The sequence below is a fragment of the Pan paniscus genome, chromosome 4 (genome assembly GCF_029289425.2).
Source record: "Pan paniscus chromosome 4, NHGRI_mPanPan1-v2.0_pri, whole genome shotgun sequence".
NCBI lineage: Eukaryota > Metazoa > Chordata > Mammalia > Primates > Hominidae > Pan > Pan paniscus.
This window is the reverse complement of record NC_073253.2, coordinates 34,865,019-34,892,701: the sequence shown is the minus strand read 5'-3', so window position 1 is coordinate 34,892,701 and position 27,683 is coordinate 34,865,019. Positions and strand designations below refer to the sequence as shown.

The window sequence follows — 27,683 nt, the reverse complement described above, 5'->3', positions numbered from 1 at the left end:
TGGTGCGATCTCAGCTCACTGCAACCTCTGCCTACCGGGTTCAAGCAATTCTCCTGCCTCAGCCTCTTGAGTAGCTGGGATTACAGGCACGTGCCACCACACCTGGCTAATTTTTGTATTTTTGGTAGAGACGGGGTTTCGCCATGTTGATTAGGCTGGTCTCCAACTCTTGACCTTGTGATCTGCCCGCCTCAGCCTCCCAAAGTGCTGGGATTACAGGCGAGAGCCACCACGCCCGGCCAACTTGCCACTTTTAATGTTAACCTTGATCACTTGACTTGAGGTAGTGTTTGTTAGGTTTCTTCACTTTGAAGTTAGTATTTTCTTTTTTTCTCCCTTTCTGTATTCTTTACTAGAAAGTCACTGTGCGCTGCACACTTAAGGAATGGGGAGTTGTACTTCCTTGAGAGCAAAGAGTCTAAATAAATTATTTGGATTTTTTTTATTTTTTTGCATGGGAGATTTGTCTTTTCCCCAATTATTTATTCAATCATTTACTTACGTCAGTATGAACACATAGATTTTTTTTTTTTTTTTTTTTTGAGACAAAGTCTCGCTCTGTTGCCCAGGCTGGAGTGCAGTGGCGTGATCTCGGCTCACTGCAACCTCCGCCTCCTGGGTTCAAGCGATTCTCCTGCCTCAGCCTCACAAGTAGCTGGGATTATAGGCACGCAGCACCATGCCTGGCTAAATTTTGTGTTTTTAGTAGAGACGGGGTTTCACCATGTTGGCCAGGATGGTCTCGATCTCTTGACCTCAGGTGATCGCCCGCCTCGGCCTCCCAAAGTGCTGGGATTACAGGCGAGAGACACTGCGCCCAGCCGATTTTTTTTTTTTTTTTTAACGTGTTGGGTTATACTTCAGTACTGCTCTTTTATTTTGTCCCAGCTTTGGCCTTTGGGAGCTCTTTCACTTGGGTCTTGTATCTCTTTGACATACTCCCATTGTTGTATGTGTATACATCAACTTTTACTTTCTGGCATTACAAGATGCTCTGTGCTCATTTTGTTTATTTCCTGCCCTAGTTTTAGAAACAGCCATTTTTCCAAGGAGACTTGGTTCCTTTTGTTGGAGAATTTTATTAGAAACCAAGATCTGGGTGCTAAGTATGTTCATTGCCCCTGAGATGTTATTGCTTCTAGGCCCTCTAAGCTGACAAACACAAGGAGATATGTTAGTATATGTGTTTATACTAACCTGTATTACACATATCTGTAAATATTTCTATGTGTGACCATCGGTATCCATATTAAGCTGAACATGAATTTATATTGATGTCTTCAGTTCAAATCCATTACCATATAGATTATTTTATCTTCCTCCCCTGCCATAACCTCCTCCTTCAACAGGGAGAAACTTGGCTTCCACGATCAGTCGTCCATTTACTTACTTGTTCAATTTCAGTATACAGATATAGTGATTTCAGAATTGTTAACCTGTACCACCATGGAAAACGACTTTATCAACTAGGGTAGAGTGCCTGTCTTTTCTTTCTTTAGTCTTACATATTCCACTCATTTCCAAAGGTCAGCACCTTATTCCTACGTCCCCTGTGATGAGGTTGTTTCATACATTTGGAATATAGTTAGACTTTTTGTCGCAGTCTGCATGTCAATTTAGGATCCCCCATTCTCCTAAATAATTTTTTGAAAATTTGCATGTTGAGGTTTATTCTTTGTGCTTTGAAGTTATATGGGTATTAACATGATTATCTTATATTCACCATTACTACCCTAAAAAGTCTGTGCTTCACATATCCAACTCTCCCCCACTTTAAACCACTGGCTATCATTGGTGTTTTACTGTCTCTGTAGTTTTACCTTTTCTAGAATGTTACATAATTAGAATCATGTAGTATGTAAATTCTTTCACTTGGCAGTATACATTAAGATTCACTCGTGTTTTTGTGGCTTGATAGCTTCTTTCTTTATATCACTGAATAATATTCCATTGGATAGATGTGTGATGGTTTGTTTATCCAAATACCTAATGAAGTACATCTTGATTGCTTCCAGTTTTTGGCAGTTATGAATAAACCTGTTTATATGCATTCACATCCAAGTTATTGTGTGAATGTAAATTTTCAAATCAGATGAGTAAATACCTAGTAGCATGATTGCTGGATTATATGGTAGTATTAAGTTTTGTAAGAGACCGCCAAATAGTCTTCCGAAGCAGCTATACCATTTTGCATTCTCACTGGCAATAATAAGATTTTCTCTTGTTTGGCATTGTCACAGTGACATTCTAGTAGATGTGAAGTGGATATCTCATTGTTCTAATCTGCAGTTCCCTAAAGACAAATGATGTTCAGCATTTTTCATATTCTTATTTTCCATCCTTATATCTTCTTTGGTAAGATGTCCATTCAGAACTTTTGCCAATTTTAAAATTGGATTGTTTTCTTTCTTCTTTTCCTTGTCTTTCACTTTTTGCCTTTTCTCTCCTTTCCTTTCCTTTCCCCTCTTCTCTCCTCTTTCTCCTCTCCTCTCTCCTTTCTCTTCTCCTCTCCTCTTTCCTTTCCCCTCCTCTTTGCTCTTTCTTTTCCCTTCCCTTCCCCTCCCTTCCCCTCCCCTCCCCTCCCTTCCCCTCCCCTCCCCTGCCCTCCCCTCCCCTCCCCTGCCCTCCCCTCCCCTCCCCTGCCCTCCCCTCCCCTCCCCCTCCTTTCTTTTCGACAGGGTCTGACTCTGTTGCCCAGGCTGGAGTGCAGTAGCACACTCATACCTCACTGTAACCTTCAACTCCTGGGCTCAAGCTATCCTCCCATCTGAGCCTCTCAAGTAGCTAGAACTATAGGTATGCACCCCCACACCTAACTAATTTTTAATTTTTTTCTTAGAGATGAGGTTTCTCTATGTTGCCCAGGCTGGTCTTGAACTCCTGGCCTCAAGTGAACTTCCCACCTCAGCTTCTTAAAGTGCTGGGATTACAGGTGTGAGCCACTGTGCCTGGCCTTGGATTTTCTTCTTGTCAAATTTTAAGAGTTCTTTATAGAGTTTTAGATACAAGTCCTTAATCAGATAGGTGTTTTGCAGATATTCCAGTCTATGGCTTGTCTTCTTATTCTCTTAACAGTATCTTTTGCAGAGTGCAAGTTTTACATTTTAATAAGATCAAATTTACCATTTTTTTCTTTCGTGGATCATGGTACTGGTATTGTATTTAAAAACTCCTCACCAGACTCAAGGTTATGTAGATTTTCTCCTGTGTTTTCCTGAAGAAATTTTATAATTTTGAATGTTAAGTTTAGGTTACCCACTTTGAATATGTTTTTATATAAGGTGTAATGTCTGTGTCTAGGTTCATATTTTTCATAGAGATGTCCAGTTTTTTCAGTACCTGTTATTGAAAAGACTGTCCATTCTCCATTGAATTGCCTTTGCTCCTTTGTCAAAGATCAGTTCACTATATTTGTGTGGGTTTTTTTGGGGGGGTCTTTTTTTTTTTATGCAAGGTCTCACTCTGTTGCCCAGGCTACAGTGCAGTGGTGTAATCATGGCTCTCTGCAGCCTCAGCCTCCCTGGTTTCAGCTGATTCTCCCACCTCAGCCTCCCAAGTAGCTGGGACTACAGGCGCATGGCACCATGTCCAGCTTATTTTTTATGTTTTGTGGAGACAGAGTTTCTCCATGTTGCCCTGGCCGGTCTTGAACTCCTGGGCTCCAGCATTCTGCCTGCCTCTGCCTCCCAAGTGCTGGGATTATAGGCGTGAGCCAACCATGCCTGGCCATTTCTGGGGTCTATTCTGTTTTATTGATCTACGTGTCTGTTCTCTTGCCAATACCAAATTGCCCTGATTACTAGAACCTTCTTGTGCATCTTTAAATTAGGTAGTGTGAGTCCTCCAACTTTGTTCTCCAGTATCACTTTAGCTATTCTAGATTCTTTGTCTTTTCTTATTTTTATTTTTAGTAGAGACAGGGTTTCACCATGTTGGCCAGGCTGGTCTCGAACTCTTGACCTCATGATCCGCCTACCTCAGCCTCCCAGAGTGCTGGGATTACTGGCATGAGCCACTGCGCCTGGCTGATTCTTTCTCTTTTCATATAAACTTCAGGATTAGTTTCTTGAGGCCTACAGAGTAGCTTGCTAGGATTTTAGTTGGGATTGCACAAGAATCTAGAGATCAGGTTGGGAAGAATTCATATCTTTGGTTTTTTTTTGTTTTGTTTTATTTTTTTGAGACAGAGTCTCACTCTGTCACCCAGGCTGGAGTGCAGTGGTGTGATCTTGGCTTACTGCAACATCCGCCTCCCGGGTTCAAGCGATTCTCCTGCCTCAGCCTCCTGAATAGCTGGGATTACAGGTACACTCCACCACGCCTGGCTAATTTTCGTATTTTTAGTAGAGACGGGGTTTCACCATGTTGGTCAAGCTGGTCTTGAACTCCTGACCTCGTGATCTGCCCACCTTGGCCCCCCAAAGTGCTGGGATTACAGGCGTGAGCCAGCGCGCCTGGCTTTTTTTTTTTTTCTTTTGAGACAGAGTTTAGCTCTGTCACCCAGGCTGGAGTGCAGTGGCACAATCTCAGTTCACTGGAACTTCTGCCTCCCAGGTTCAAGGGATTCTTTTGCCTCAGCCTCCTGAGTAACTGGGATTATAGGCGTGCACCACCACACCCAGCTAATTTTTATTTTTATTATTATTTATTATTATTTTTTATTATACTTTAAGTTCTAGGGTACATGTGCACAACGTGCAGGTTTGTTAACATATGTATACATGTCCCATGTTGGTGTGCTGCACCCATTAACTCATCATTTACATTAGGTATATCTCCTAATGCTATCCCTCCCACATCTCCCCACACCACGACAGGCCCTGGTGTGTGATGTTCCCCTTCCTGTGTCCAAGTGTTCTCATTGTTCAATTCCCATCTATGAGTGAGAACATGCGGTGTTTGGTTTTTTGTCCTTGCGATAGTTGGCTGAGAATGATGGTTTCCAGCTTCATCCATGTCCCTACAAAGGACATGAACTCAACCTTTTTTATGGATGCATAGTATTCCATGGTGTATATATGCCACATTTTCTTAATCCAGTCTATCATTGATGGACATTTGGGTTGGTTCCAAGTCTTTGCTATTGTGAATAGTGCCGCAATAAACATACATGTGCATGTGTCTTTATAGCAGCATGATTTATAATCCTTTGGGTATGTACCCAGTAATGGGATGGCTGGGTCAAATGGTATTTCTAGTTCTAGATCCCTGAGGAATCGCCACGCTGTCTTCTACAATGGTTGAACTAGTTTACAGTCCCACCAACAGTGTAAAAGTGTTCCTGTTTCTCCACATCCTCTCCAGCACGTGTTGTTTCCTGACTTTTTAATGATCGCCATTCTAACTGGTGTGAGACGGTATCTCATTGTGGTTTTGATCTGCATTTCTCTGATGGCCAGTGATGATGAGCATTTTTTCATGTGTTTTTTGGCTACATAAATGTCTTCTTTTGAGATGTGTCTATTCATATCCTTTGCCCACTTTTTGATGGGGTTGTTTGTTTTTTTCTTGTAAATTTGTTTGAGTTCTTTGTAGATTCTGGATATTAGCCCTTTGTCAGATGAGTAGATTGCAAGAATTTTCTCCCATTCTGTAGGTTGCCTGTTCACTCTGATGGTAGTTTCTTTTGCTGTGCAGATGCTCTTTAGTTTAATTAGATCCCATTTGTCAATTGTGGCTTTTGTTGCCATTGCTTTGGTGTTTTAGACATGAAGTCCTTGCTCATGCCTATGTCCTGAATGGTATTGCCTAGGTTTTCTTCTAGGGTTTTTATGGTTTTAGGTCTAACATTTAAGTCTTTAGTCCATCTTAAATTAATTTTTTATAAGGTGTAAGGAAGGGATCCAGTTTCAGCTTTCTACATATGGCTAGCCAGTTTTCCCAGCACCATTTATTAAATAGGGAATCCTTTCCCCATTTCTTGTTTTTATCAGGTTTGTCAAAGATCAGATGGTTGTAGATGTGTGGTATTATTTCTGAGGGCTCTGTTCTGTTCCATTGGTCTATATGTCCATTTTGGTACCAGTACCATGCTGTTTTGGTTACTATAGCCTTGTAGTATAGTTTGAAGTCAGGTAGCGTGATGCCTCCAGCTTTGTTCTTTTGGCTTAGGACTGTCTTGGCAATGCGGGCCCTTTTTTGGTTCCATATGAACTTTAAAGTAGTTTTTTTCCAGTTCTGTGAAGAAAGTCATTGGGAGCTTGATGGGGATGGCATTGAATCTATAAATTACCTTGGGCAGTATGGCAATTTTCATGATATTGATTCTTCCTATCCATGAGCATGGAATGTTCTTGCATTTGTTTGTGTCCTCTTTTATTTTGTTAAGCAGTGGTTTGTAGTTCTCCTTGAAGAGGTCCTTCACATCCCTTGTAAGTTGAATTCCTAGGTATTTTATTCTCTGAAGCAATTGTGAATGGGAGTTCACTCATGATTTGGCCCTCTGTTTGTCTGTTATTGGTGTCTAAGAATGCTTGTGATTTTTGCACCTTAATTTTGTATCCTGAGACTTTGCTGAAGTTGCTTATCAGCTTAAGGAGATTTTGGGCTGAGGCAATGGGGTTTTCTATATGGGGTTTTCCTTTTCTTGTCTTATTGCACTAGCCAAGGCTTTCCGTATTATGTTGAATAGGAGTCATGAAAGAAGATATCCTTTCCTTGATCCCAATATTTGAGGGAAGGCAGTTTCTTATTAAGTATACTGTTAATTGTAGATATTTTATACTTATTCTTTATCAAATTGAAGAAGTTTCCCTCTACTCATAGTTTGCTAAGAGTTTTTCTCATGAATGGATATTGTTTTTGTTTTCTTTTGTTTTTGAGACAGAGTCTCGCTCTGTTGCCCAGGCTGGAGTTCAGTGGCGTGATCTCGGGTCACTGCAACCTCCGCCTCCCGGATTCAAGTGATTCTCCTGCCTCAGCCTTCTGAGTAGCTGGGATTACAGGTGCCCGCCACCATGCCAGGCTAGTTTTCGTATTTTTAGTAGAGATGGGGTTTCACCATGTTGGCCAGGCTGGTCTCAAACTCCTGACTTTGTGATCTGCCCGTCTCAGCCTCGCAAAGTGCTGGGATTACAGGCATGAGCCACTACGTCCAGCCTGGATATTGTTTTTATTAGCATCAATTTATGTGATTATATATGTCTTCCTTAGTTTGTTAATATGGTAGATTATATTGATTAATTTTGAAATGTTGAACCAGCCTTGCATACCTGGATAAATCATATTGGTCATGATGTATAATTTTTCAATACATTGTTGGATTCAATTTGGCACCATTTTCTTGAGCATTTTTATACCTATGTTCATGGGCAATATTGGTCTGTAGTTTTCCTTTCTTGCAGTGTCTTTATCTGGTTTTGATATTAGGATAATGCTGGTGTTATAGTATAAGTTAGAAGTGTTCCCTCTGCTGCTTTTTTCTGGAAGAGATTATAGAGAATTGGTATTATTTTTTTCTTTAGATGTTTGGCAGAATTCAGCAGTGGATCCATCTGGATCTGGTGATTTATTTTTATGGAACGTTATTAATTATTTATTTAATTTTTAAAATAGATAGAGGGATTTTGGGTTATCTGTTTCTCCTTGTATGACTTTTGGCCGTTTATATCATTTGAGGAATTGGTTCATTTCATCTAAATTACCAAATTTGTGGGCAGAGTTGTTAATAATATTCCTTTATTATCTTTTTTGTATCCATGGCATCAGTAGCGATGACTCCTCTTTTATTTCTGAAATTGATCATTTATGTCTCTGTTAATTAGCCTGGTTTATCAATTTTATTGGTCTTTTAAAGGAATGAGTTTTTGTTTTATTGGTTTCCTCTATTTCTCTATTGTTTTCCTGTTTTAAATTCCATTGATTTCTGCTCTAATTTTATTTTTATTTTTTATTTATGTTTTGAGATGGAGTCTTGCTCTGTTGCCCAGGCTGGAGTGCAGTGGCAAGATCTCAGCTCACTGCAAGCTCCACCTCCCAGGTTCACGCCATTCTCCTGCCTCAGCCTCCCAAGTAGCTGGGACTACAGGCACCTGCCACCATGCCTGGCTAATTTTTTTTGTATTTTTTAGTAGAGACGGGGTTTCACCGTGTTAGCCAGAATGGTGTCGATCTCCTGACCTTGTGATCCGCCCACCTCGTCCTCCCAAAATGCTGGGATTACAGGCGTGAGCCACTGCGCCTGGCCGATTTCTGCTCTAATTTTTATTTTCCTACTTGTTTTAGGCCAAAATTATTTTTGTTTTTCTAGTTTCCCAAGGTGGATGCTTATTGATTTTAGATTTTTTTTTCTTTTACTTTTTCTTTTTTTTTAAATGAAGTTGCACTCTTGTTGCCCAGGCTGGAGTGCAATGGCGGGATCTTGGCTCACTGCAGCCTCCACCTCCCAGGTTCAAGTGATTCTCCTGCCTCAGCCTCCTGAGTAGCTGAGATTACAGGTGCCTGCCACCATGCCCAGCTAATTTTTGTATTTTTTAGTAGAGACGGGGTTTCACCATGTTAGCCAGGCTAGTCTCGAACTCCTGACCTCAGGTGATCCACCCACCTTGGCCTCCCAAATTCTTTTTCAATATATGCATTTTTAATGCTGTCACTGTCCCTTAAACAGTGCTTTCACTGCAGCTCACAAGCCTTGCTTGAATTTTAAGATTTCTGCGATCAGGTTCCATGACCTTTTTTTGTTCTCTATATATAGTTCTTATTTATGGCTTCCTGTTCCTGTTTCATGGTTGCATTGCTTTTTTGTCTCTGAGAATATTAATTAGCTTCTTTGAAGTTTTATTCTGCCTCCTGCATTGTGTCTTCCTCCAAACTCCTTTTTTTTTTTTTTGAGACAGGATCTTGCTCTGTTGCCCAGGCTGGAGTGCAGTGGTGTGATCTTGGTTCACTGCAACCTTTGCCTCCTGGGATCAAGTGATTCTCCTGCCTCAGTTACCTAAGTAACTGGGATTACAGGCATGCACCACTATGCCCAGCTAATTTTTGTACTTTTAGTAGAGACGGGGTTTCACCATGTTGGCCAGGCTGGTCTCGAACTCCTGACCTCAAGCAGTTCACCTGCCTTGGCCTCCCAAAGTGTTGGGATTACAGGTGTGAGCCACCACGCCTGGCCTCCGAATTCCTTTTGTTTGTTTGGTATCTGTTTATTTTGTGCACTCTTCTATGTGCGTGGTATAACCACAATTTAAAAATTGAAACAAAAAAGGTAACATGCTTCATTGAATTAAGATGCCATACCAATGTTATTGAAAGTTCTTCTGAAGCGTACCTGTTAGTTTTAAGTTTGTTGCCAGCATAATTATTGTTCATTTGAAAGTGACCTTTGCTTTCTGGCTGTTCTATCTTTGGGGTTGAGTAGTTTTACAATAGTGTGTCTAAATGTGGATTTCTCTTTGTATCGTCTGGTGTAATATGTTACCTGTATCTGTTGAGTTGGCTTTTTCATCAATTCTGGAAAAACTCCCAACATTATCTTTTCAAATATAGTTGTTCCATGCTGTCTTTTCTCCTTAGAGTACTCCATTCTCATTTTGTCTTCAATACCTTTTAACCTAGTTTTTGTATTTTTCTCTTCCTCGTCCCTCTGGGCATTACTTTAGGTAATTTCTTCAGATAGGTCTTAGATGTCATTCAGTACTCTCTTAAGCTCTGCCTAATTTTCAAGCCCATTTTTAAAGTATCTCTTATTTATTTATTTGTCTGGACCTCAGAGGTCCTTAGTTGATGGCACACAATCATAATTAGTTCTTGTAAAACCCTCTCATTTGTTTATTGTCTTTTACTCCCGTTTACCCTTCCTAGTCCCCACGCTAGGTAGCCAAACAGATGTGTTTAATAATGTATATTCTTTTGTTTGTATTTATTATTACAAATTTGTATAGTTTCATTGTATTTTTAAAAAGTAAAAGTTTGCAATGGATTGGAGGTGTAAGAAAAATATTTACCATAGGCAGTTTGAGGAATGTTGCTGTACAGTGTTTCACCTTCCAGGATTAGATTAGTTGATTGCTTTCTTTTTATGTCATTTAACTTGTCCCTTATGCTTGACTTTCCTGTAAACATGCAGTTAGTTTGATTAGATTCAGATTAAGTTTTTTTTAGGCAGTAATATTTTTTGGGTGATATTGTTCTTCCACATTTATTGATGGTGAAATTGATTGCTGGGTTTGGATGTGTTGACTTGATCCCACCATTATAAAGCTCCCCGTAAACCTTTTTCTCTAGCCTTGTAAACATCCATTTATAGCCATTGCCTAGTCTGTTTATTGCATTCGGGATTATGAAGAGATGAATTAAAAATTTTTAACATCCTTTTGTACTTATTAACTGGAATTCTTATCTAAAGAACTTTTCATCAGTAATTATTTTGTTACAAAGTATATTTTGTAAATAAAGGGCAGGATAAATTTTTCTCTTTTAATGACAAAGCTTTATTGAAATATAACAGAGGCTTAATCACATCATATACCATGCTCATGAATTGGAAATTTCAATATTATTAAGGACAGTGTTCCCCGGATTGAGATATATATGTATATATATATACATATATATATATATGTATATATATATACATATATACATATATATATATGTATATATGTGTGTGTGTGTGTGTGTGTGTGTATATATATATATATAATTAAATTTAAAGTTCCAGGATACATGTGCAGGATGTGCAGGTTTGTTACATAGGTAAACGTGTGCCATGGTGGTTTGCTGCACCTGTCATCCCATCATCTAGATATTAAGCCCCACATGCATTATTTATCCTGATGCTCTCCCTTCACCACCACCCCCCAACCCCAGCAGGCCCCAGTGTGTCTGGTTCCCCTCCCTGTGTCCACATGTTCTCATTGTTCAGCTCCCACTTATTTTAAGTGAGAACATGAGGTGTTTGGTTTTCTGTTCTTGCATTAGTTTGCTGAGAATAATGGCTTTTAGCCTCATCCATGTACCTGCAAAGGACATGATATTGTTCGTTTTTATGACCACATAGTATTCTATGGTGTTATATATACCACATTTTCTTTATCCAGTCTATCATTGATGGGCATTTGGGTTGATTCCATGTCTTTGCTATTGTGAACATACACATGCATGTATCTTTATAATAGAATGATTTATATTCCTTTGGGTGTATACCAGTAATTGGACTTTGCTGTGACAAATGGTATATCTGATTCTAGGTCTTTGAGGAATCGCTACACTGTCTTTGCATAGAAGTGTTCCTATTTCTCCACAGCCTCACCAGCATCTGTTGTTTCTTGACTTTTTAATGATTGCCATTCTGACTGGCCTGAGATGGTATCTCATTGTGGTTTTAATTTGCATTTCTCTAATGATCAGTGATGTTGAGCCCTTTTATGTTCGTTGGCCACATAAATGTCTTTTTTTTTTTCCTTTTTCTGGAGAACGGGGTCTCGCTATATTGCCCAGGCAGGTCTCGAACTCCTGGGCTCAAGCTATCCTCCTGCCTCTTGCCTCCCTGAGAGCTGGGATTACAGGTGTGAGCCACTGCGCCCGGCCACACATAAATGTCTTCTTTTGAAAAGTGCCTGTCATGTCCTTGGGTAGGATAAATTCTTGATTTTTTTCCTTTAATTGATCAATTCTCAGAATAATTGGTTAGTGCCCTGCTAACCCTCCAATGAGTGGTATGTTTTGTTTTTGTCTTTAGTATGATTCGATCTTTTGTTTTTTTAAAAAAAATCTATTTGATTTGTGTTTAGTCCTTCACAGTCTTCATTCATTTGATGCTCACTTGTCCCATTTAAGCCAGTGCCCTTCAACTTGGCTTTTGTCCTTTTGATATTATCCCATTACTTATTGACAGATTCCTGTGAGGTTTCTCGGGCTTATTTGGTGGAGTTTCTGTTCCAGACCAGAGGTTCGTCTACTTTTTTCATCTTTTCATAAAACTAACTTTTAGTTTTCTTGTGCCTCTGTCGTATGCTTTTTTTTTTTTTTTTTGAATTTTTGCTCTTAGTTTATTAGTTTTCAGTCTTTCTTCTTTTGCAGTATAAGTGTCTAAGGTGGCCAGGTGCAGTGTCTCATGCCTGTAATCCCAGCACTTTGCGAGGCTGAGACGGGCAGAAGACTTGAGGTCATCGAGACAGCCTGGCCAAAATGGTGAAACCCCCACTCTTCTAAAAAAGGTTCAAAAGTGAACTGAGCCTGGTGGTGCACGCCTGTAGTCCCAGCTACTCAGGAGGCTGAGGCAGGAGAATCGCTTGAACCTGGGAGATGGAGGTTGCAGTGAGCCAAGACAGCATCACTGCACTGTAGCATGCGTGACAGAGCGAGACTCCATCTCAAAAAAAAAAAAAAAGATGCGGTTCCAAGATGGCCGAATAGGAACAGCTCCAGTCTACAGCTCCCAGCGTGAGCGACACAGAAGACGGGTGATTTCTGCATTTCCAACTGAGATTTGAAGAGAGCAGCGGTTCTCCCAGCACGGAGTTTGAGATGTGAGAACGAACAGACTGTCTCCTCAAGTGGGTCCCTGACCCCCGAGTAGCCTAACTGGGAGGCACCCCCCAGTAGGGGCAGACTGACAACTCACACGGCCGGGTACCCCTCTGAGACGAAACTTCCAGAGGAATGATGAGGCAGCAACATTTGCTGTTCAGCAACATTCACTGTTCTGCAGCCTCCGCTGCTGAAACCCAGGTAAACAGGGTCTGAAGTAGACCTCCAGCAAACTCCAACAGACCTGCAGCTGAGGATCCTGACTGTTAGAAGGAAAACTAACAAACAGAAAGGACATCCACACCAAAACCCCATCTATACGTCACCATCATCAAAGACCAAAGGTAGATAAAACCACAAAGATGGGGAAAAAACAGAGCAGAAAAGCTGAAAATTCTAAAAATCAGAGAGCTTCTCCTCCTCCAAAGGAACGCAGTTCCTCACCAGCAATGGAACAAAGCTGGACGGAGAATGACTTTGATGAGTTGAGAGAAGGCTTCGGATGACCACACTTCTCCGAACTAAAGCAGGAAGTTCGAACCCATCGCAAAGAAGCTAAAAACCTTGAAGAAAGATTAGACGAATGGCTAACTAGAATAACCCATGTAGAGAAGTCCTTAAATGACCTGATGGAGCTGAGAACCATGACATGAGAACTCCATAACAAATGCACAAGCTTCAGTAGCTGATTCGATCAACTGGAAGAAAGGGTATCAGTGATTGAAGATCAAATGAATGAAATGAAGCAAGAAGAGAAGTTTAGAGAAAAAAGAATAAAAAGAAATGAACAAAGCCTCCAAGAAACATGGGACTGTGTGAAAAGACCAAATCTACGTCTGATTGGTGTACCTGAAAGTGACTGACAGAATGGAACCAAGTTGGAAAACACTCTTCAGGATATTATTCAGGAGAACTTCCCCAACCTAGCAACGCAGGCCAACATTCAAATTCAGAAAATACAGAGAATGCCACAAAGATACTCCTCGAGAAGAGCAACTCCAAGACACATAATTGTCAGATTCACCAAAATTGAAATGAAGGAAAAAATGTTAAGGGCAGCCAGAGAGAAAGGTCAGGTTACCCACAAAGGGAAGCCCATCAGATTAACAGCTGATCTCTCAGCAGAAACTCTACAAGCCAGGAGTGGGGGCCAATATCAACATTCTTAAAGAAAAGAATTTTCAACTCAGAATTTCATATACAGCCAAACTAAGCTTCATAAGTGAAGGAGAAATAAAATCCTTTACAGACAAGCAAATGCTGAGAGATTTTGTCACCACTAGGCCTGCTGTACAAGAGCTCCTGAAGGGAGTACTAAACATGGAAAGGAACAGCTGGTACCAGCCACTGCAAAAAACATGCCAAATTGTAAAGACCATCGATGCTAGGAAGTAACTGCATCAACTAACGAGCAAAATCACCAGCTAACATCATAATGACAGGATCAAATTCACACATAACAATATGAACCTTAAATGTAAATGGGCTAAATGCTCCAGTTAAAAGACACAGACTGGCAAATTGGATAAAGAGTCAAGACCCATCAGTGTGCTATATTCAGGAAACCCATCTCACGTGCAGAGACACACATAGGCTCAAAATAAAGGGATGGAAGAAGATATACCAAACAAATAAAAAAGGCAGGGGTTGCAATCCTAGTCTCTGATAAAACAGACTTTAAACCAACAAAGATCAAAAGAGACAAAGCCATTACATAATGGTAAAGGGATCAATTCAACAAGAAGAGCTAACTATCCTAAATATATATGCACCCAATACAGGAGCACCCAGGTTCATAAAGCAAGTTCTTAGAGACCTACAAAGAGACTTTGACTCCCACACAATAATAATGGGAGACTTTAACACCCCACTGTCAACATTAGACAGATCCACGAGACAGAAAGTTAACAAGGATATCCAGGAATTGAACTCAGCTCTGCACCAAGCGGACCTAATAGACATCTACAGAACTCTCCACCCCAAATCAACGGAATATACATTCTTCTCAGCACCACATTGCACTTATTCCAAAATGGACCACATAGTTAGAAGTAAAGCACTCCTCAGCAAATGTAAAAGAACAGAAATTATAACAAACTGTCTCTCAGACCACAGTGCAATCAAAGTAGAACTCAGGATTAAGAAACTCACTCAAAACTGCTCAACTACATGGAAACTGAACAACCTGCTCCTGAATGACTACTGGGTACATAACGAAATGAAGGCAGAAATAAAGATGTTCTTTGAAACCAATGAGAACAAAGACACAACATACCAGAATCTCTGGGACACATTCAAAGCGTGTGTAGAGGGAAATTTATAGCACTAAATGCCCACAAGAGAAAGCAGGAAAGATCTAAAATTGACACCCTAACATCACAATTAAAAGAACTAGAGGAGCAAGAGCAAACCCATTCAAAAGCTAGCAGAAGGCAAGAAATAACTAAGATCAGAGCAGAAATGAAGGAGATAGAGACACAAAAAAACCCTTCAAAAAATCAATGAATCCAGGAGCTGGTTTTTTGAAAAGATCAACAAAACTGATAGACTGCTAGCAAGACTGATAAAGAACAAAAGAGAGAAGAATCAAATAGACACAATAAAAAATGATAAAAGGGATAACACCACCGATCCCACAGAAATACAAACTGCCATCAGAGAATACTATAAACACCTCTACACAAATAAACTAGAAAATCTAGAAGAAATGGATAAATTCCTGGACATATACACCTTCCCAAGACTAAACCAGGAAGAAGTTGAATCTCTGAATAGATCAATAACAGGCTCTGAAATTGAGGCAATAATTAATAGCTTACCAATCAAAAAAGTCCAGGACGAGACGGATTCACAGCCGAATTCTACCAGAGGTACAAGGAGGAGCTGGTACCATTCCTTCTGAAACTATTCCAATCAATAGAAAAAGAGGGAATCCTCCCTAACTCATTTTATGAGGCCAGCATCATCCTGATACCAAAGCCTGGCAGAGGCACAACCAAAAAAGAGAATTTTAGACCAATATCCCTGATGAACATCGCTGCAAAAATCCTCAATAAAATACTGGCAAACTGAATCCAACAGTACATCAAAAAGCTTATCCACCGTGATCAAGTGGGCTTCATCTCTGGGATGCAAGGCTGGTTCAACATATGCAGATCAATAAACGTAATCCAGCATATAAACAGAACCAAAGACAAAAACCACATGATCATCTCAATAGATGCAGAAAAGGCCTTTGAGAAAATTCAACAGCCCTTCATGCCAAAACCTCTCAATAAATTAGGTATTGATGAGATGTATCTCAAAATAATAAGAGCTATTTATGACAAACCCACAGCCAATATCATACTGAATGGGCAAAACCTGGAAGCATTCCCTTTGAAAACTGGCACAAGACAGGGATGCCCTTTCTCACCACTCCTATTCAACATAGTATTGGAAGTTCTGGCCAGGGCAATCAGGCAAGAGAAAGAAATAAAGGGTATTCAATTAGGAAAAGAGGAAGTCAAATTGTCCCTGTTTGCAGATGACATGATTGTATGTTTAGAAAACCCCATCGTCTCAGCCCAAAATCTCCTTAAGCTGATAAGCAACTTCAGCAAAGTCTCAGGATACAAAATCAGTGTGCAAAAATCACAAGCATTCTTAGACACCAATAACAGATAAACAGCCAAATCATGAGTGAACTCCCATTCACAGTTGCTTCAAAGAGAATAAAATACCTAGGAATCCAACTAACAAGGGATGTGAAGGACCTCTTCAAGGAGAACTACAAACCACTGCTCAAGGAAATAAAAGAGGACACAAACAAATGGAAGAACATTCCATGCTCATGGATAGGGAGAATCAATATCATGAAAATGGCCATACTGCCCAAGGTAATTTATAGATTCAGTGCCATCCACATCAAGCTCCCAATGACTTTCTTCACAGAATTGGCAAAAACTACTTTAAAGTTCATACGGAACCAAAAAAGGGCCCGCATTGCCAAGTCGATCCTAAGCCAAAAGAACAAAGCTGGAGGCATCATGCTACCTGACTTCAAAGTATACTACAAGGCTACAGTAACCAAAACAGCATGGTACTGGTACCAAAACAGAGATATAGACAAATGGAACAGAACAGAGCCCTCAGAAATAATACCACACATCTACAACCATCTGATCTTTGACAAACCTGACAAAAACAAGAAATGGGGAAAGGATTCCCTATTTAACAAATGGTGCTGGGAAAACTGGCTAGCCATATGTAGAAAGCTGAAACTGGAATCCCTTCCTTACACCTTACATGAAAATTAATTCAAGATGGGTTAAAGACTTAAATGTTAGACCTAAAACCATAAAAACCCTAGAAGAAAACCTAGGCAATACCATTCAGGACATAGGCATGGGCAAGGACTTCATGTCTGAAGCACCAAAAGCAATGGCAACAAAATCCAAAATTGACAAATGGGATCTAATTAAACTAAAGAGCATCTGCACAGCAAAAGAAACTACCATCAGAGTGAACAGGGAACCTACAGAATGGGAGAAAATTTTTGCAATCTACACATCTGACAAAGGGCTGATACCCAGAATCTACAAAAAGACTCAAACAAATTTACAAGAAAAAAACAAACCAACAACCCCATCAACAAGTGGGCGAAGGATATGAACAGACACTTCTCAAAAGACGACATTTATGCAGCCAAAAAACACATGAAAAAATGCTCATCATCACTGGCCATCAGAGAAATGCAGATCAAAACCACAATGAGATACCGTCTCACACCAGTTAGAATGGCGATCATTAAAAAGTCAGGAAACAGGTGCTGGAGAGGATGTGGAAAAATAGGAATGCTTTTACACTTGGTGGGATTGTAAACTAGTTCAACCATTGTGGACGTCAGTGTGGCGATTCCTTAGGGATCTAGAACTAGAAATACCATTTGACCCAGCCATCCCATTACTGGGTATATACCCAAAGGACTATAAATCATGCTGCTATAAAGACACATGCACACATATGTTTATTGCGGCACTACTCACAATAGCAAAGACTTGGAACCAATCCAAATGTCCATCAAAGATAGACTGGATTAAGAAAATGTGGCACATATACACCATGGAATACTATGCAGCCATAAAAGAGGATGAGTTCATGTCCTTTGTAGGGACATGGATGAAGCTGGAAACCATCATTCTCAGCCAACTATCGCAAGGACGAAAAACCAAACACCGCATATTCTCACTCGTAGTTGGGAATTGAACAATGAGAACACCTGGACACAGGAAGGGGAACATCACACACCAGGGCCTGTCGTGGTGTGGGGAGATGTGGGACGGATAGCATTAGGAGATACACCTAATGTAAATGATGAGTTAATGGGTGCAGCACACCAACATGGGACATGTATACATATGTTAACAAACCTGCACGTTATGCACATGTACCCTAGAACTTAAGGTATAATATAAAAAGTGTATAAAAAAACTCCGGAGAAGTTTATAGAAAGAGATGACATGTAAACCCTGCTGAAAAATAGTTTCATTTGTTAGAATATAATTGTCTTCCACTAAAAAAAAAAAAAAGCATTTAAGGCTCTAAGTATCTCTTGAAGTACCACTTTTCCTGAATCCCAGAGTTTTTATGTGCATTATTTTTATGTGTTTGTAGTTTGATATGTTGTATTTATAAGTAGTTTTAGCTTTCCGTTATGAATTCTTCATTGACCCATGAGTTATTTAGGTAAGTGTTTAAAAATTTACAATAGTTTATATATGCAAATATTATGTTGTTAGAGTTGGTTTTCACGTCATTTTTACATATACAGGGGCAGTTTCCCCTACTAAATTGTATATTCCTTAAAGCAGCACTCTTAAATTTTATTTCTGTGTCAATTTCTTGACTGTGTTTCCTGGCATGGAATACATGGCATAAAATTTATGTTATGTAATTAAATGAAATATTATTATACTTTCTATTTTTTAGGCATACAAGAATTAAATTCTGAATAAGTCTGCAGGTAGGATGGACAGTTATTTTAAAGCAGCTGTCAGTGACTTGGACAAACTCCTTGATGATTTTGAACAGAACCCAGGTTTGTTGATTTTCCATTTTTGCTGCTAATGGGATTTAAAAATATCTGTAATTAAGCTATCTCAGGTATACAGTAATATTAGCAAAATTTTCTTTCAATTTTGGTCACGTTATCTTCTGCAAAAAGTTCATTTATTTCATAATAAGATGTTAGTTGATTCTTAGACTGAATGGGACCCATAGCCAGAAACAGAAGTAAGGAACCTAGAAAGTTTTTTTCTAGATACAAATTAGCTATAAGACAGACATTTCTTTTCTTTTCTTTTCTTTTTATTTTTGAGACAAAGTCTCATTCTGTCTCCCAGGCTGAAGTGCAGTGGCACAATCAGAGCTCAGTGCAGCCTCAACCCCCCAAGCTCAAGCATTTCTCCCACTTCAGCCTCCAAGTGGGACCATAGGTGCATGCCACCATGCTGGCTAATTTTTCAGTTATTTATAGAGACAGGATCTTCCTATGTTGCCCAGGCTGGTCTCGAATTCCAGGGTTCAAGTGATCCTCCTGCTTCAGTCTACCAAAATGTTGGGATTATAGGCATGAGTCATGTACTTGGCCCCAGAAAGACCAACATATGAGCAAGCTAAAAGCAACTTGAGAGTTCTGCATGAATTGATATTTCATTACAACAAGAGATGGTATTTTATTTTATTATTATTTCTTTTTTGAGATGGAGTTTCACTGTTGTTGCCCAGGCTGGAGTGCAGTGGCGCCATGTCAGCTCACTGCAACCTCCACTTCCCGGGTTCAAGCACTTCTTCTGCCTCAGCCTCCTGAGGAGCTGGAATTACAGGCACCCGCCACCATGCCTGGCTAATTTTTTGTTTGTTTGTTTGTTTCTGAGACGGAGTCTCACTCTCTTGTCCAGGCTGGAGTGCAGTGGCATGATCTCGGCTCACTGCAACTTCTGCCTCCCAGGTTCAAGCGATTCTCCTGCCTCAGCCTCCCGAGTAGCTGGGACTACAGGTGCCCACCACCATGCCCAGCTAATTTTTGTATTTTTAGTAGAAACGGGGTTTCACCATGTTGGCTAGGCTGGTCTCAAACTCCTGGCCTTGTGATCCACCCGCCTTAGCCTCCCAAAGTGCTGGGATTACAGGCCTGAGCCACCAGGCCCGGCCTAATTTTTGTATTTTTGGTAGAGATGGGGTTTCACCATGTTGGCCAGGCTAGTCTTAAACTCCTGGCCTCAGGTTATCCGCCTGTCTCAGCCTCCCAAAGTGCTGGGATGGTAGGCGTGAGCCACCACGTCTGGGTGTTATTTTCTTTAAAATGAAGACTAGGAAACTGGAAGTCAGAACAAAGATGTTAGATTATTTTTTAGTTCTTCCTTAGTCTGGTTTTTATAGTGCAACTAAGTTTCTTTTTTTTCTAAGAGACAGGGTCTTGCTCTTTCACCCTAGCCGGAGTGCAGTGGTGCAATCATAGCTCACTGCAGCCTTGAATTCCTGCCCTCAGGCAATCCTCTCACCTCAGCCTTCTGAGTAGCTGGGACCACAAGTGTGCGCCACCATGCCCGGCTAATTTAAAAACGTGTATATTTTTTACAGATGGGGTCTCACTGTGTTGCTCAGGCTGGTCTTGAACTCCTGATCTCAAGTTATCCTCCGACCGTGGCTTCCCAAAGTGCTGGGATTACAGTTGTAAGCCACCATTCCTGGCCACAACTAAGTTATTTTTTTGAGTGGAATTTTTATCACTTTATGATATCTACATTCAAAAGTAAAATCCAGAAAGTAATTTAAAGTCAAATAAAAATAGCTTTGGGTTCTCTCTCCTGCTGCCTTGTGAAGAAGGTGCTTCTCCTTTGCCTTCTGCCATGATTGTAAGTTTCCTGAGGCCTCCCTAGCAGTGCAGAACTATTGGCTTCTTTTATCTGGAAGTGGCTGTGGCCATCAACAGCTCCAGATTCACACTGAGAAGTCTCCTTCCTTTCTTCAAATTTGGAGTAACAGGAGAATGCCTCTAAGTGGCCCATCTTGAAACCATCACATGCCCATCACTGTGGCCATAGCGTGTGATGCTACTACAACTGGCAGCCTCAATTAGAGCACCACAGGGGAGTGAGGGTAGGATCCAGGTGACAGAAAAATGAACAAGTAGAAAGCCAACTTGAGGAGTCCTCCCAAACAAAGCAAAGATCAAGGAGATCAAATTATCAGAGCAACTATGCATGAGATCAAGATCTAAGGACATTCGTTTATGCAGTCAGTTAGTCATTTCTTGAACACTTAAGTTTCAGGAATTATTTTAAGCAATGGGGGTGTAAGTCAGAAAAAAAAGAGACAAGGTCCCTGCACTTGTGACACTTACTTTCTAGTTAATTGAAACAGCCAATAATCACAAACAAGATATTTTCAGATAAAAATAAATGCTCTAAAGGAAATATAAAAATAGTTTTGGAGGTGATTTGTGTTTTGCAAAAGGATAATCTATGTTCTTTTAAAAAAGTGTATTTAGTTTAGAAGTCTTGGGAAACATAATATGTTTAATAATTTTTATTTGATTTAAGTCTCCCGAATAACACTGTTTCTCTATTTCAGATGAACAAGATTATCTCCAAGATGTACAAAATGCATATGATTCTAACCACTGCTCAGTTTCTTCAGAGTTGGCTTCCTCACAGCGAACTTCATTGCTCCCAAAAGACCAAGAATGCGTTAATAGTTGTGCCTCATCAGAAACAAGCTATGGAACAAATGAGAGTTCCCTGAATGAAAAAACACTCAAGGGACTTACTTCTATACAAAATGAAAAAAATGTAACAGGACTTGATCTTCTTTCTTCTGTGGATGGTGGTACTTCAGATGACATCCAGCCGTTATATATGGGACGATGTAGTAAACCTATCTGTGATCTGATAAGTGACATGGGTAACTTAGTTCATGCAACCAATAGTGAAGAAGATATTAAAAAATTATTGCCAGATGATTTTAAGTCTAATGCAGATTCCTTGATTGGATTGGATTTATCTTCAGTGTCAGATACTCCCTGTGTTTCTTCAACAGACCATGATAGTGATACTGTCAGAGAACAACAGAATGATATCAGTTCTGAATTACAAAATAGAGAAATCAGAGGAATCAAAGAATTGGGTATAAAAGTAGATACAACACTTTCAGATTCCTATAATTACAGTGGAAGAGAAAATTTAAAAGATGAAAAGATCTTTAATCAGTTAGAATCAATTGTTGATTTTAACATGTCATCTGCTTTGACTCAACAAAGTTCCAAAATGTTTGATGCCAAAGACAAGCTACACCACAAGAGCCAGCCATGTGGATTACTAAAAGATGTTGGCTTAGTAAAAGAGGAAGTAGATGTGGCAGTCATAACTGCCGCAGAATGTTTAAAAGAAGAGGGCAAGACAAGTGCTTTGACCTGCAGCCTTCCGAAAAATGAAGATTTATGCTTAAATGATTCAAATTCAAGAGATGAAAATTTCAAATTACCTGACTTTTCCTTTCAGGAAGATAAGACTGTTATAAAACAATCTTCACAAGAAGACTCAAAAAATTTAGACCTTAAGGATAATGATGTAATCCAAGATTCCTCTTCAGCTTTACATGTTTCCAGTGAAGATGTACCGTCCTCATTGTCCTGTCTTCCTGCATCTGGGTCTATGTGTGGATCATTAATTGAAAGTAAAGCACGGGGTGATTTTTTACCTCAGCATGAACATAAAGATAATATACAAGATGCAGTGACTATACATGAAGAAATACAGAACAGTGTTGTTCTAGGTGGGGAACCATTCAAAGAGAATGATCTTTTGAAACAGGAAAAATGTAAAAGCATACTCCTTCAGTCATTAATTGAAGGGATGGAAGACAGAAAGATAGATCCTGACCAGACAGTAATCAGAGCTGAGTCTTTGGATGGTGGTGACACCAGTTCTACAGTCGTAGAATCTCAAGAGGGGCTTTCTGGCACTAATGTCCCAGAGTCTTCTGATTGTTGTGAAGGTTTTATTAATACTTTTTCAAGCAATGATATGGATGGGCAAGACTTAGATTACTTTAATATTGATGAAGGCGCAAAAAGTGGCCCACTAATTAGTGATGCTGAACTTGATGCCTTTCTGACAGAACAATATCTTCAGACCACTAACATAAAGTCTTTTGAAGAAAATGTAAATGACTCTAAATCGCAAATGAATCAGATAGATATGAAAGGCTTAGATGATGGAAACATCAATAATATATATTTCAATGCAGAAGCAGGAGCTATTGGGGAAAGTCATGGTATTAATATAATTTGTGAAACAGTTGATAAACAAAATACAATAGAAAATGGCCTTTCTTTAGGAGAAAAAAGCACTATTCCAGTTCAACAAGGGTTACCTACCAGTAAGTCTGAGATTACAAATCAATTATCAGTCTCTGATATTAACAGTCAGTCTGTTGGAGGGGCCAGACCTAAGCAATTGTTTAGCCTTCCATCAAGAACAAGGAGTTCAAAGGACCTGAATAAGCCAGATGTTCCAGATACAATAGAAAGTGAACCCAGCACAGCAGATACCGTTGTTCCAATCACTTGTGCTATAGATTCTACAGCTGATCCACAGGTTAGCTTCAACTCTAATTACATTGATATAGAAAGTAATTCTGAAGGTGGATCTAGTTTCGTAACTGCAAATGAAGATTCTGTACCTGAAAACACTTGCAAAGAAGGCTTGGTTTTGGGCCAGAAACAGCCTACTTGGGTTCCTGATTCAGAAGCTCCAAACTGTATGAACTGCCAAGTCAAATTTACCTTTACAAAACGGCGACACCATTGCCGAGCATGTGGGAAAGTAAGTTATAAAAATCTTTAAGTCTTTTGTTCTTTTGAGACATTTTAAACAAATACAATGTGATAGAAAAGGCTGATTGACAGATAATTACAAGATTGAGTTAGTTTAAAATCAGTGTTTTTCATCTACCAGTCAGGGAAATATATAAAGCAGTGTCATTTTGCAGATTGCTTGATAGTTGAATAAATGTTACATTGTCAGGGGCATTAATTACATGCTGGGAAATGAGAAACAATCATTTAGTTACTAATTTTTGTGACATTTAAGAATATTTGTTCTTATCTCTCTAATATTGACACATTAAATATTCCAGATTTGGTCAGATTCCCCTTTGTCCTCGAACATTTAATTTCAAGACCAATCTACAGCTAGTGTTGTGATCAATGCCCAGGGAAACACTCCAGAGCAAATTGGCTTCCACAGGGTTCAGAATACTGAAGCTGACCTTGAGTTCTGACTGATAACAGTCAAGATAAAAAGATTGTCTATAAATTCTAAGGGTTGCCCATAGAAATCCTATTACATTTTTATTCAGATTTTTCAGTAATATGTTGGTTTCAGATCAGTCCTATTTTTTTTAACAAAATAACATTTTACTTTAAAAAGTTTTAAATGAAGAACTACAGAGAACTTTTTAATAATATGAACTTATTCATTAAAGATAGTTTTTGTTCCCTTTCCAATGAACAGAATTGATTTAAAGGAATTCTCCTTATCAGAAATATGGTATCAAATTGCAGAAACCTCATTTAAGTTACAAAAAAAAGAATCATTGAAGAATTCCTATGATTATGGTGATTAGGAGATGATTTATACAATAAGGAAAAAGAATTTTGGTTAATTAGGTTTAGGACCTCCCCACACTGCCTCTAGTAGGTGTAAGTATTCTTGAAACAAAGACAAATTTGATATTTTATTCTTTATAGGTATTTTGTGGTGTCTGTTGTAATAGGAAGTGTAAACTGCAATATCTAGAAAAGGAAGCAAGAGTATGTGTAGTCTGCTATGAAACTATTAGTAAAGGTGAGTATTAACTTGATATATTTTCTTCCAGTAATTGAATATATCTTAAAATTAATTGGATTGTGACAAAGATAAACTTCTTTATTTTCTTAAGGCAAGGACCTAGTGTTGAATTATCTGGCTTAGGTGGGACATCCCAAGGCTTGGTTTCTCTTCTTTTTGTTCCACTCTCACAATTAATACTACCAATCTGGAAAGGAAGCATTCAGTTTCTGGAGTGGCAGTTCATTAACTTTTAACAGGTACCAAGTCCCTAAATGCTGCATTTCATCTGCCTATTTGTTTTTGTCATCATCATTGTCATGTTAATCATCTTAATCTAAATAAACACTTATAGATACCTACCAATAGTAGTACTCAATATTATGTATTAATAGCACAGGGCAAGATAATAGTTCACACCCTTTAGAAAATAACAACCTAAAATGAGAGTAGACGATAAGGTGGTAATATTTATGATTTTATAAATTCATAGGACTGCCACACTATTTGCACATTTTTGTCTCACGTTTTTTTCTTTTCTCAACTTTAGAATTTTGCATATGTACACTTCCCATTATTTCTTTGGCACTCTAATTAGCTACAATTATTAGCAATAGTCTTGGTGGTCTTTGAGTTCTCACAGGTTTTGTGTGTGTGTGTGTGTGTGTGTGTGTGTGTGTGTGTGTTGTGTTTTTTTCCCCAAGTCCATGTTTATTCTTTTGAGTACCACTTGGCATTTTCAAAGATTCGTTGACAGTTTAATTCCCAGCAAATATTACTTGGGCCTTTTTTGACCAGACCTGTGCACTAGCTCAGGCACTGCTTCCTGTTAGCCAGGGGAATGAATACCTGATAATAATTTGTTTTTCTCTTTTGAATGAAGATAACTTTTTTCAGCAATTCTCCAAAAAGCTCTGATGTGAGTCTGTTAGCCTGAGGTAAGCTGCTTTTCTCCCTGCTGTTGACCTCTGCTCTGGAAGATAACAAAGCGTAAATCTTTTTATGTTTCCATGTTACCACCATTGTTTATGAAGAGGTTAGTTTAAGTGCTTATAGTTGTTTTGTTTTTTCTTATGCTGTTTCAGTAGCCTAGAAGATGACTGCTGGTGCTGTTAGCAAAGGCAATCTGCTAGAATTCAGAAATTTTAGAGCAAGCTCCCATATAATTATCTCCCCCACTTAAAAAGAAATTAAACATCCATGAAGATTTGAAACGTTATTTATGTTGACAGGTCAGATTTTTGGGTGAGCATTCAGACATATTTTGACTCTAAGGGTCCAGGAGGGGAGAAGATACGATCATTAAAGAAATTCAGTAGAATACTGAGATCAAGCTTTGGTTTATCAAAGAAAATACTGTGGAATGAGCTTATTTAGTTATCTGTTTAAATTTATTCTATTTTGATGTCTTATAGCCTATAGTTTCATTTACGGTGCTATTTGTCATTAATTTATATGCCACAGGAGAGCATAAATAAAAGTTAATACCAGCTTTAGGGTTGAAAATAATAAAAGTGATCATTTAAAATAATGGTATCAAATAAGAAGAGAAAGACGGTTCATGGGTTGTGAGACATATTCCATGAAGGATTGGAAGAAAAAGATAATTTGAATAGAGATTGTAGATAATGAGAAAGCTGTCCTGAGATTATGTGAGTTTCAAGGAAGCACACATGTGAATATCAATAAGTAGATTTGAGGCAAGTTAGAAATTACTTTGAAATCCAGAGTAAAGTGTTTGGATTTCACTTGGTTAATGGAAGCCATTTTATGAGTGCCATCATTCAGTGGCACTTGAGGAAGATTGTTTTAGCAGTGGCAGCGTTGATAGCAGATCAGTTTGGAGAAATGCTGAAGGGAGAGCTATCAGTGTTCCTTATTTTTTGGATGAAGAATCACTCAGCAGTATTCAGGCACTATTCTGCATTCTGAAGTTCAAGCAGAGAGCAAAATAGAAGCTATATTCTCATGAAATTTATGAATGTATGTAGAGATGGATAGTAAACAAAAAGATATCAGATGGTGATAATACCCTAAATTAAAAAATTTAAAAAGTGTAAGAGTGATAGATAGTTAACAGATTAGTGGCAAAAGGAAATTTTTTCTTTTTGAGATGGAGTCTCACTCTGTCACTCAGGTTGGGAGTGTAGTGGTGCGATCTCAGCTCACTGCAACCTCCACCTCCCAGGCTCAAGCAGTCCTCCCACCTCAGCCTCCCTAGTAGTTGGGACCACAGGCACACACTACCACGCCCAGCTAATTTTTTGTATTTATGGTAGAGATGCGGTTTCACCATGTTGCCCAGGCTGGTCTCAAAGCAATCCTGAGCTTAAACGATCTGCCTGCTTTGGCCTCCCAAAGTGTTGGGATTACAAGCATGAGCCACCGTGCCTGGTCTTAGGTGGTATTTTTTATAATGTGATCAGAGTAAGGCTTTATGGTAATATGACATGTGAGCAGAGTCTTGAAGGAAGTGAGATAATGAAGCCGTGTGAGTACGAGAAGAACATTCTAGGCCAAGGGAATAATAGGAGCAAAGATTCTAAGCTGGAGGAATACTTACTTGAAGAACAAGGAGGTCTGGGTAGCTGGGCCATAGTGAATGAGTGGGATTGTAGTGAGAGATGAGGTCAAACAGGTAACTGGGAAAGTGGAGGAGGTAGGGATGAATTATGTTGGGTCTTGTGAGCCATTGTAACAACTTAAATTTTCACTTTAGGTAGCCATTAAAGGATTTTAAACAGAGGAATAATGAGATATGATTTATGTCTAAAAGAATCTCTCTAAACTATGTTGGAAATAGACTCTAGGGGTACAAGGGCAAAAACAGAGACAGTCATGTAATAAGGGTTACTCTCTGTAGATATCAAACATACACCAGATATAATATTGAAATAACTTATTGGTAGCTTATCAAAGTGGCATGCTGCCAACTAAAGAGCCTGTGCTAGCTACTCAGACAGTATCTTTGCCAAGTGCTACTTCTTTTTCTTGATTAGCCATTTCTTTCTTTTTCCTTACAACTTGAAAAATAGAATATTTATTGTAATTTACTTTGAAGTAAATTCCAGAAACATCTGAGATTTTAACACTATTGTTTTCCCCTTTATAGCTCAGGCATTTGAAAGGATGATGAGTCCAACTGGTTCTAATCTTAAATCTAATCATTCTGATGAATGTACTACTGTCCAGCCTCCTCAGGAGAACCAAACATCCAGTATACCTTCACCAACAACTTTGCCAGTCTCAGCACTTAAACAACCAGGTGTTGAAGGTAATAGAAGAAAACTGTGTCTTAGACTAAAGATAAATTATTGAAATAGAAATTCTCTAATGTAGCCA

The 27,683-nt window shown here is 39.1% G+C and overlaps 1 protein-coding gene across 8 annotated transcripts in view; it reads left to right on the top strand.

Annotated features, from left to right (window-relative positions):
- The window catches only part of ZFYVE16 (zinc finger FYVE-type containing 16), a 72,905-nt gene that overhangs the window by 9,287 nt on the left and 35,935 nt on the right, over window positions 1–27,683 (top strand). For 4 of the 8 annotated variants that reach the window (XM_034959867.4, XM_014344868.5, XM_003822270.6 and 1 more), the window contains 4 exons: window positions 18,439–18,547; window positions 21,085–23,336; window positions 24,263–24,359; window positions 27,454–27,615. In XM_034959867.4, coding sequence (XP_034815758.1) covers window positions 18,478–18,547; window positions 21,085–23,336; window positions 24,263–24,359; window positions 27,454–27,615 — 2,581 coding nt within the window. In that variant the 5' untranslated portion in view covers window positions 18,439–18,477. Of the gene's footprint in view, window positions 1–11,833; window positions 11,888–18,438; window positions 18,548–21,084; window positions 23,337–24,262; window positions 25,883–27,453; window positions 27,616–27,683 lie in introns of those variants that run through there. The other 4 variants (XM_003822272.7, XM_034959866.4, XM_063604180.1 and 1 more) reach the window with 2 other exon arrangements.